The following is an 11,445-nucleotide window of genomic DNA, read 5'->3' as shown; positions in this document are numbered from 1 at the left end:
ATTTAATTTACTCATGTGATTTACTTGTACTTGCTTGATAGTTCTTTCTAGTAAAATGGTGTTTAGTTATACATACTAGTACTATTCCATAGTACTAACGTCCCTTTTGTCGGAGGCGCTACATTTTTTTTAAATGAATGTAGGTGGATCCATAGCAGATAGTGTCGATCGTGTGTAGCAGAGCATCCTTCTTCTCAAGATCTTGGTGAGCCCCCTTCTCCTTCAAGGGGCTATATTGCACATCTTCTTATTTTGGACTTTCACTTTTGAGGTATAGCCGGGGCCTTGTGGCCGGCATTGTTATCACGTCTTTTGTATCCTTAGAGGCTCCGTAGACGTTTGTGTGGGTTATGTAAGGGTATTGGATAGGTCAATGGACCATGTTGTAACATTGTACTCTTGCTTTCTTCTACACTATAACTTGTATGGAACCTTGGAAGTTTAACCACGTTTTAAATGTTGTGATATAAAATGAACTAAGATGTTGAATGTACTATTTTTCCTAGTTTAAATAAATGTAAGCATGGCTTCCTTATTCCTATCGAGTTGGGTAGATAGCGGTTGATAAGGCTTGCTCAGTTGGGTTCACTCGATTGAGCATCGGTCGCGCCTCCCGAAGTTGGGTCGTGACAATAAATAAGGCTCAAAGGGGGTAACAAAGGATAAAGTGTTTAGATAGCAGAACAAAATGCCTTCGTCATTCCAATCTTCAAAATATGCCAAGTACAAACAAATAAAATTTAACCAAAGAAAATCATACATAGTATCTCTTGACCACATCGGAATTGATGTCCATCTCTACACTCTTATCTTCTATATCTGTTAAATACGAAGCACTATTTGACAGCACTCTAGTTACGATGAACGGCCCCTGCCAATTTGGGGCAAACTTGCCTTTGGCCTCAGCCTAATGTGGAAGGATACGTCTCAACACTTGTTGATCCACTTACGTGGACGCACCTTTTTATTATATGGTCTTGCCATTCTCTGTTGATACAACTGGCCCTGACACACTGCTGCCAATCTTTTCTCATCGATCAGGCTCAATTGTTCCAAGCGGGTTTTGACCCACTCATCATCATCGATTTCAGCCTCCACGACAATTCGAAGGGATGGGATTTCCACTTCTGCAGGTATCACTATTTCAGTGCCATACACCAGCAAATAAGGAGTTGCTCCTTCTGAAGTACGAACAGTAGTGCGATAACCCAGCAATGCAAAAGGCAGCTTTTCATGCCATTGTCTAGAACCCTCCACCATTTTCTGAAGTATCTTCTTTATATTCTTGTTGGCTGCCTCAACTGCTTTGTTTGCCTTGGGGCGGTAAGGGGTGGAATTGCAATGTGTAATCTTGAACTACTGACATACCTCTTTCATCAGATGACTATTGAGATTAGCCCCATTGTCTGTAATGATCACCTTTGGTATCCCAAACCGACAAATGATATTTGAGTGCACAAAATCAACCACCGCTTTCTTAGTTACAGACTTGAACGTTTTAGCCTCCACCCACTTGGTGAAATAGTCAATGGCCACTAGAATGAACCTGTGCCCATTTGATGTTGCTGGCTCAATTGGCCCAATGACATCCATGCCCCACGCGACAAAAAGCCACGGTGAAGACATTGTGTGCAATTCCGATGGTGGAGAATGAATCAAATCCCCATGCACTTGGCACTGATGACACTTGCACATGAAACTAATACAATCTCGCTCCATAGTGAGCCAATAATAACCTGCTTGGAGAATCTTCTTTGCCAGCACGTATCCACTCATATGTGGTCCACAGACTCCAGAATGTACCTTGGTCATGATAGTTGTGGCATGTCTAGCATCTATGCATCTCAACAATCCAAGATCCAGAGTCTTTTTGTACAAAACCCCTCCGCTGAAGAAAAATCCACTCGCCAACTGCGAATTGTTCTCTTTTGATCACTTGTGGCTTGTACCGAATACATCCCTATCCTTATATATTCCTTGATATCATGAAACCAAGGCTCACCATCAAGCTCTTCTTCTACCACATTACAGTAAGCATGCTAATCATGGACCTGAATATGCAACGGGTCAACATAAGCCTTATTCGGATGATGTAACATTGACGCCAAGGTAGCCAAAGCATCAGCAACTTCGTTACGGATCCTTGGAAAATTCCTAAACTCTACTAATCGAAACTGTTGACAAAGATCATGCAAACATTGCCGGTACGGTATGAGTTTTAAATCCCGTGTTTCCCATTCCCCTTGAATCTGGTGCACTAGAAGGTCTGAGTCTCCCAAGACCAAGACTTCCTGGACACCCATGTCTGCAGCTAACCTCAAACCCAAAATGCATGGCTCGTACTCAGCCATGTTGTTAGTATAGTAGAAACGAAGTTGAGCCGTAACCGGGTAGTGATGTCCTATTTTAGAAATAAGTACAGCTCCTATCCCAACTCCTTTCATGTTAGCAGCTCTATCAAAGAAAAGTTTCCAACCTGGCTCTCCAACTTGTTCCAACTCATCAATGTGTATTACCTCTTCATCAGGGAAGTAAGTCTTCAAAGGCTCATATTCTTCATCCACTGGGTTCTCAGCCAAATGGTCGGCCAATGCATGGGCTTTCATCGCAGTCCGGGTCACATAAACGATGTCAAATTCTGTGACCAAAATCTGCCACTTTGCGAGCCTCCCTGTGGGCATAGGCTTCTGAAAGATATACTTTAATGGATCCAAACTAGAGATGAGGTAAGTAGTGTAAGATGACAAATAATGCTTCAACTTCTGTGCCACCCAAGTTAGGGCGCAACATATCCTTTCCAGGTGAGTGTACTTAACCTCGTAATATGTGAACTTCTTGCAGAGATAATAGATGGTCTGCTCTTTCCTACCGGTGATATCATGCTGACCCAACACGCAACCAAACAAATTATCCAAAACTGTCAAATACAGAATCAAAGGTCTCCCCGGTTCTGGTGGCACCAACATAGGTGGGTTTGACAAATACCCTTTTATCTTATCAAATGCTTCTTGACACTCATCTGTCCACTTGACCGCGGCATCCTTCTTCAACAATTTGAAGATAGGCTCACAAGTTGTCGTAAGCTGAGCAATAAACCTGCTGATGTAATTCAACCTCCCTAATAAACTCATCACCTCAGTTTTGTTCCTTGGGGATGGCAATTCTTGGATAACTTTGATCTTTGATGGGTCCAATTCAATACCACGACAGCTGACTATGAATCCCAACAATTTTCCAGATGGCACACCAAATGCACATTTTGCAGGATTGAGCTTAAGATTGTACCTGCGAAGCCTTTGGAAGAATTTTCTCAAATCCCTGACATGATCAGCCTGCTTCCTAGACTTTATGATTACATCATCCGCATAGACCTCGATCTCCTTATGTATCATGTCGTAGAATATGGTTGTCATTGCCTCATGTAAGTTGCCCCAGCATTTTTCAAACCGAATGGCATGACCCTGCAGCAGTATATTCCCCACGGTGTGATGAATGTCGTTTTCTCTGCATCTTCCTCATCCATTAGGATCTGATGATAGCCCGCATAGCAATCCACAAAAGAACCAATCTCATGTTTGGCGCAATTGTCAATCAGAATGTGGATATTTGGCAGTGGGAAGTTGTCCTTGGGACTCACCTTGTTGAGATCACGGTAATCAACACACACCCTAGTCTTGCCATCCTTCTTTGGAACAGGTACTACATTGGCTAACCAAGTGGGATACCGAGTGACCCAAATGACCATTTCCTCAAACTACTTTGTGACCTCTTCTTTAATCTTTACACTCATGTCAGTTTTAAACTTCCTTAACTTCTGTTTAACGGGAGGAAATGCTGGGTCAGTGGGCAATTTGTGAACCACCAAGTCAGTGCTTAGACCCGGCATGTCGTCATATGACGATGCAAAGACGTCTTTGTACTCAAACAATGCTTTGATTATCTCTTCCCTGAGTTGTGGTTCAAGATGAACACTTATCTTAGTTTCTCTGATATTATCGGGGTCCCCTAAATTGATTGCTTCTGTATCACTCAGGTTAGGCTTGGGTTTTTCTTCAAAATGGCTTAATTCTCTGCTAATCTCTTCAAGGGCCTCATTCTCATCATATTCTAATTCATCATCACACTCTATTTCTTGAATTATTATTTCAGAATTAGATTGGCTTTTAAGACTGGGCCGAAGATTCCTCATTCATGTCATGTCATTAAAACCAGCATGAAAAGAACTGTACAAGGAAGAAAAGAAAATCAAAAATAAAACTATCAGGAAGGAAGAAATAGGAAAATTGCATTTCACTGAAATTAAAGATAACCAAGTTTATACATCCAAACGGACAGAACATAGAATCTAAATTACAACCCTGGAATAATCCAGATAAACTGAAAGAAAATCAAAGCAAACTACCAAAACTCCCTCCGAGTAGGAAGAGAAGTAGATTCACAATTGTTAATCTTTGCACTAGGCCCAACAAACTGCACATCCTCTTTACTCGAGCCCTCTCCAGCTTCCAACATGTTCACATCGGCGAATATCCTCTCGAACTTTTCAATCAAATCTCCATCCACATCAACCACTGAACTAGGAACCGTCGTCACTGGGCGCTTTCTGGTACCAGGCCTGACAAATAATTTGGAAAGATGTGGGACGGGCTTTGGAAGGGCCCATGCCCTCTATTTCATTTTTCTGGCTCTTCTCACGTCTGCGACTGTAGGCTTGAATCCCAAACCAAATGTATCCAAGTTTTAGGAAGAGAAACTGGTTGTACGATGCCTTACAGAGATACACCCAAACCTTTACCAGGTACAAAATCATTCTTCAACATTTCAAAAGCCACCATGACTGATGCAGCAGCTACCCTCGGAGTTGGAACGCACTTCCCTTCTGGAATTTTCTCTACCGATACCGTGTCAAAAACCTGATAAACCCATGGCCCTTTGTCGTCTTCAAACTCTATGAACGGAACAATGGCATCACTGGGAACAAACAAATTATCTTCGCCGTGCACAACAATTTCCTGTCTATCCCATTCAAACTTGACCATTTGATGCAGAGTAGACGGGACCACTTTGGCAGCATGAATCCAGGGTCGACCTAACAGCAGATTGTAAGAAACAGCCACATCGAGCACCTGGAACTCCATGGTAAATTCAACTGGCCCTATTGTAAGCTCAAGCACTATGTCCCAAACTGAATCTTTCCCTCCACTGTCGAATCCCCGAATGCAGATACTGTTCTTGTGAATTCTTTCATCATCCACCTTCAACTTGTTCAAAGTGGAGAGAGGGCAAATGTTCGCAATAGAACCATTGTCGACTAGTACCCGAGTAACCACGGAATCTTCGCATTTCACCGTAAGATAGAGGGCTCTATTGTGCTCAGTACCCTCCACGGGCAACTCATCATCAGAAAAAGTGACTTTATTAACCTCAAAAATCTTGTTGGCTATCTTTTCCAAGTGGTTTACTGAGATTTTGTCAGGAACGTGGGCCTCATTCAGGATTTTCATCAAAGCCCGATGGTGCTCGTATGAATGGATCAATAATGACAATAGTGAAATTTGAGCCGGTGTCCTCCTCAACTGCTCCACAATGGAATAGTCCTGCACTTTCATCTTTCTCAAGAATTCCTCTACTTCTTCCTCGGTCACAGCTTTCTTCACTAGCACCGAGTTATCTTTGGAGATCTTAGCTTTTCTCAACTCTTCAGGGGCAAAGCATCTCCCTGATCGCGTCAAACCATGGGTCTTACAAACTTCTTCTTTAACCTCTTTCCCCTTGTAAGTCATTGTCACTCATTTATAATTCCATGGGACCGCCTTGTTGTTGACTATCGGTAATTGAGTTACCGGCTTGATAATGACAGGATCTGTGTTGGCACCCTCCATAATTACAACAGGATTTTCGCCACTCCTGGCACAACCACTTTTGCTCTTTCTTGTTTTACTGCCACATCACTTAGGCTCCCCTTCTTAACTACTGTAGATAGTTCACTGTTTGCCCCGTTCAACCTGATCACTGATTTCTCACTTGTTGGCTTTTCAACCGGCCTGACTTCACTGGACCGAATCATCATGACAATTTGTGAAGGCTTCTTAGGCTCCCCTCCCCTATGCACTATCTCGATCATATTTGTCTCATGATGGGCCGGCAATGAATTCTGGCTGATATTGGGTGCCTCCGGAGCTTGGACCTCATTCTGATTAGTATCAATAAGCTCTTGAATAGTTGTTTTTAATTTCCAGCATTTCTCTGTGTCGTGCACCGGAGCACCGGAACAATATTCACAACTCATAGAGTGATCAAGATTCCTCGGGGGAGGATTTGGTAGTTTTGGCTCGATCGGACTCAGCATACACAATTGTCGCAACCTATGGAACAAACTGGTATAGGATTCTCCCAATAGAGTGAAGGTTTTCTTCTTCTGCAACCTCTCATTCTTAAATTCTTGGTTCAGCCGGAAACCTGATCCAGGAGGGTTTCGGTAGGCTCTTGGGGGTGGATAGGCATTTTGTGGAGCTGGGTATGTATTTTGTAGGACTAGCACACGCCATTGTGCATGGGCTGGAGGTTGACTGTATGTTTGGGCATGGTGGAGAGAAAATTGGGGGTCTGGTGGTGGGTAGTAGTGTTGTGGTGGGCTATATGGGGTATGAGGGTAGGTTTGGTGGTCGGGTCGAGGCTGGTTATAGTAATGTGATGGGCCCCTAGGTCCGAACCAAGCTCCTGACTCGATCGTTGCGACATCCTCTTTCTTCTTCTTTCCAATTGCTGCCCCAATTCCACTTTGAATGGCCTGGGTGGTTGCCTTTATCATTGAATAGCTCATGATTTTGTTTGTCTTGAGCCCTTTTTCTACCATACCGCCCATTTTTACCACTTCGTTGAAGGACTTGACTATAGTCAATACCAGATGTCCGTAATAAATAGGTTCTAAGGCCTGCAGAAAATAATCCACCATTTCACTTTCTTTCATTGGAGGGTCAACCCTCGTTGCCTACTCTCTCCAACAAAAACCATATTCTCTAAAACTTTCATTGTGTTTTTTCTCAAGTTTCGTCAAATACGGACGATCCGGAATAATCTCGAGATTGTACTGGAAGTGACAAGCAAATGCCTGGGCCAGATCATCCCATGTGTACCATCTCCCGTGATCCTGCCAAGTATACCATTCCAGCGCTGAACCACTCAGACTCTGACTGAAATACGTCATTAGCAGCTCGTCTTTCCCGCTAGATCCCCTCATTTTGCTACAAAAATCTCTCAAATGCGCTACTGGATCACCGTTCCCATCATACAAATCAAACTTGGGAATCTTAAACCCTGTCGGCAATTGTACATCTGGAAACAGACATAGGTCTTTGTAAGACACACTTACTTGACCTCCCAACCCCCGCATGTCTCTGAATGACTGTTCCAGGCTTTTAAATTTCCTGAACATCTCCTCTTGTTTGGGATTTTTAGATGGTTTTTTGGTTTCCGCAAGGAGGTCAAAATGAGGAGTGTAGGAATTGGGTTCGGGAACCTTGAAAGTGGGCTCCGGGGGGTAATACTAGTTGTCGTGAGTCTGGAACAGAGGCTCACTGGAGGATCAGTGTAATGCAGCTGGTGGGGGTGCAACAAAAACAGTAGTGACTGGTGGAGAAGGGTACGAGACATGTTTGGGTGGTGGAGTTGTGATGTATGGGAAGTAGTACTGTGGCATTGTTGGTAGAGGGGAAAGGCCGGAGATGAGTTCACAGTGGGAGGTTCCTGGGGCTGAGCCAATAGCGGGATAAAAGCAGGGTTGGCAGGGTAAACTGGTGGTGGGTGCCCTTTTGCCCATACTTGGTACATTTCAGCCATATGCTGCTTCAGCTTATACAACTCATCTTTCAGATTGACCTCCGATTCTTCCATCTCTTTTGACGGATCGACAGTACTTGCCTCAAGTTCCTGGTTGGCCATGTTCAACTTGTTTTTGGACCGGGTGTTGTAGGTGTGAGTTGCCAGAATGCCAATCAAGCTAATCACCTGCCTGAACTGGAATTTCATCAATAACAAACTTGTTAGTGATTAAGGCTTTAACATATAGGCAACCGCACATTTGAGGAGTGAATGCACCTAAGCAGTTAATTGTTTCTATTATGGATTTGATCGGTTGCTTGCGTCATCCCGGCTTTTCCTTATTTCCATTTGCAACTTCTCTTTTTTTCTCTTTTTCATTCTTGCCTTTCCTTGCTTGATCTCTCTTTGTTTTATTCTCTCATGTCTCTTTCTTGTTTTTCCATTGTTCCCTTCTCACGGATTCTTATTTTCTCTCTCTTTTCCTTTTCTTTTTTCTCTTGCTTTTCCTCTCTCTCTTTTTTTCTTCTTTTTTTTTCTTTCTTTTGGTTGTGGTCGAATCATATGGAGATTGTCTACGTATCATGACCCAGCATGAATCAGACCAAGTGTAGTTCTTTGGGGGATAAGTGTAAAAGTAAATGATAAACACATTTTGGGATTTTCAAATTTTTCCATAAAATAAAATAGTTTTGATTACAATGACTCGTCCTAAAAACTAACAGACTCGATAAGGGAATTTGACAGACCGTGACTCAAAACAAGACCGACAGACTCTGACAGAAAGGTGAAAACAACAGACTCGAAAATCAACTAACAGACTCCAACAAAAGAAAGTACAGACTTGTCACACCTCCTTTTTACTACACCCCGCAGAGGGTATAAATACAAGGGAGTTTTTCCAATTAAAGGACAATGGAAACGGGATTTGTTTATTTAAAGATTAAGAGTCGCCATTTGGGATAATTTATGGTGTCCCAAGTCACCGGTTGAATCTCGAATCGAGGAAAATATGACTCTGTTTAACAATCCGCGAACCAGAAATCCGAGTAAGGAATTCTGTTAACCCAGGAGAAGGTATTAGGCATTCCCGAGTTCCGTGGTTCTAGCACGGTCGCTTAACTATCATATTTGACTTAATTATCTAATTTTAATCAATTATGAACTTATGTGCAAATTTCAACTTTTAACCGCTTTTATTTAATTTTTAAAGAAGATTGCATGTTGTTTAAAACATGTCTTTGGATCGTGCCACATGAAATGCACCCGCAATCCTAAACATATTTTATTCAACGTTTTGGGATTTGATTTGGGTCACATGAAATGCACACCCGAGTTTAGGAAGGTAATATTATTAAATGACGCGCCTAAAGCAACTACACATTTTGAATTTGCGAGGGCCATGAAAATTTGCTAAATGGCGCGCCTCGATTTCTATTAAAGGTATTTCTAAACATAGTTGTTAGGGCCATAAATTAAAACTTATCTACATATGGCGCCATAAATCTATTTGACGGAATCCAATTAATTAAACACTAATGGAATTTGAATCCCTACTATCAATTGAGTGGTTTAATCCAAGCTCGTTCAACTACAAGGCTGTCACCAAAATAAACACTCATTCAATTAATAAGAGAGCCTAAATAAAACAGGCCCAATTACTTATGTGGCGCATCCGTTCAAGATTGAAGAGGAACAAATGGGCTCTAATTATGGGCCCAAAAAAACTGTGAATACAAGCCATCCCCTTTTGTCTTAACGTGGATTCAAAATCCAAACCCCAAGGCAAAGTAAAAAAAAATTAAAATGACGCAAGGCCAAAACAAGACCCGAGATTGAGTCCCTGCAACTCAGAAAAGGGACGCCTGGACATCAGACTATCATATTCAAATAAATCAGTCCTTTAGCTAATTCAACAAAAGCAATTATGCGAGATTCTACACCTGATTAAACCACTTCAATAACAAATTACACCTCATGAGACTGTTAAATAAGTGAATCTGAATTTGAACAATAGACTCATATTTAACATGTTTACAAATAATCAAGGTAATTCTATATACGTCTCAGACCCTGAAGTGACAAACCAAAACATTTTCCTTGTCCAAAATACTGTAAAACTGAATACTAACTTAAAACCCGTCCAATCAGCCAATTCATGAAAACCAAATACTATTTAAGTACACCAAGCCTGCCATGACAGTTAAAATAAATTACACAGCAAAAGAAGCTTTCATACAGTCCACATTACTCGATTTGCACGATTGATGGTAAAGTATAACTACTAATTCGACTAAACAAGTTATTCATCAAGTTTCTATGATAGTCTAGGATCAGATTCAGGGATAGGAGTTCAACTTCCCAAAACCAACATTTAGCTATGAGGTATTTGATAGAAAATGGAGTCACCCACCAATTACAAACCAAATTCAGCTCTCAGAAGGGTACTATCAACAACCAGCAGAATACACTGCACTATACGATTCCAAAATAATGCAATTAAAACAAAATAAAGCTAAAACTATGAGCAAAACAAGGTGACATTATACTCAAAACTCCAGATTTTCATTTCATCTTTGAATCAGGCCTCACATTAGATAGAACTCAGAGATGTGTACCTGTCAAGCCAGGCGAACACAATCTTGAACTAGTCTTCAAAGAATCCTTGATTTTTTGGCCGAGGTAGACCTTAATCGTGTGTTCTCGCCTGAAAACACACGGCTAAAGTCGATCTCAACCTCAAATCTTTAGTAACCTCGCCAATCAACTCCTTTCGGGATTTCAGGTTAAACTTCGATCTAAAATTCGAGAGACTCCAGGATGATTCGAAGACAAATAGTTAGGGACTTGGAATAGGGGGACTTTGTGGTCACAGGGCGGTGGTATCTAAAGGCGGCTACTAGGGTTTCGCCTTTGTCTCTGAGAGATGAAAGGTTGGGGAGATGAGACCGGGGGGTGCAAGGCATTTGGACACTTTTATAGGTGTGACCCAATTAGTTCCGGACCGTCGGATGAAGCAAGATGAAGGGCCAAGATTTGTTAAGGCAAACTGAACTCGAAACGACGTCGTTTCAACGGCTTGGGTGATGGGATACTTGGACCGGGTAAGACAAAGGACTTTGGGCCGGGTATTGGGTAATTTTGTTTGGGCTAGGGATAATTAAATAGGTTTTAGCCTAGATCTGCATCTTCTCATTTCTTTCTTTTTCCTTTTTCAATTTCACAATTCTTTTCTTTTTCCAAAATTAAAATAAATCCTAAATTAATTAATAATAATTTTTAAACCAAACTAACCTACCCAATTAGATTTATCACTCATCATGGTATTTACAATAATTAATTAAATCTTAAATTTAAAGAAAAATTACACAATTCAAAATTAAAAAGTAAAAATGCAAAAATGAATTATTTTTTATGATTTTCATTTTTTATAAAACAAACTAATTTACTAATTAATCTAAAAATATAAAATTAAATCCTCAATGCAGATGTAACATATTTTTTGTATTTTTCACGAATTAAAAATAAACGTGCACAGACAAATGCAAATAATTAGCAGAAAATGCCATGAAATCCAACAAAATTGCAAACGCTGAGAGAAATTATTTTGTTTTGAATTTGTTGGAG

At 41.2% G+C, this 11,445-nt stretch overlaps 1 protein-coding gene across 1 annotated transcript; it reads right to left on the bottom strand.

The window, feature by feature from the left end:
- Positions 1-754: 754 nt before the first annotated feature.
- On the bottom strand, positions 755-1,626 carry LOC138890453 (uncharacterized). Its single transcript, XM_070173840.1, has 3 exons — positions 1,420-1,626; positions 951-1,227; positions 755-819 (listed from the first exon to the last, which is right to left on the bottom strand). Exons 1-3 carry the CDS (start codon positions 1,624-1,626, stop codon positions 755-757), a joined length of 549 nt encoding a protein of 182 aa, XP_070029941.1.
- Between the last annotated feature and the right edge of the window lie 9,819 nt (positions 1,627-11,445).

The sequence above is a fragment of the Nicotiana sylvestris genome, chromosome 4 (genome assembly GCF_000393655.2).
Source record: "Nicotiana sylvestris chromosome 4, ASM39365v2, whole genome shotgun sequence".
NCBI classification, from domain to species: Eukaryota; Viridiplantae; Streptophyta; class Magnoliopsida; order Solanales; family Solanaceae; genus Nicotiana; species Nicotiana sylvestris.
This window is presented reverse-complemented; position numbering and strand designations above follow the sequence as displayed.

Excerpts from the sequence above, each read along its gene's own strand:
- LOC138890453 (XM_070173840.1), bottom strand. The coding sequence starts at position 1,626 with ATGTCTTCACCGTGGCTTTTTGTCGCGTGGGGCATGGATGTCATTGGG. Across the intron at positions 1,228-1,419 it reads GTCGGTTTGGGATACCAAAG|CTGCCTTTTGCATTGCTGGG; the intron begins GTGATCATTACA and ends TGGCATGAAAAG. Across the intron at positions 820-950 it reads TAATAAAAAGGTGCGTCCAC|ATATAGAAGATAAGAGTGTA; the intron begins GTAAGTGGATCA and ends CGTATTTAACAG.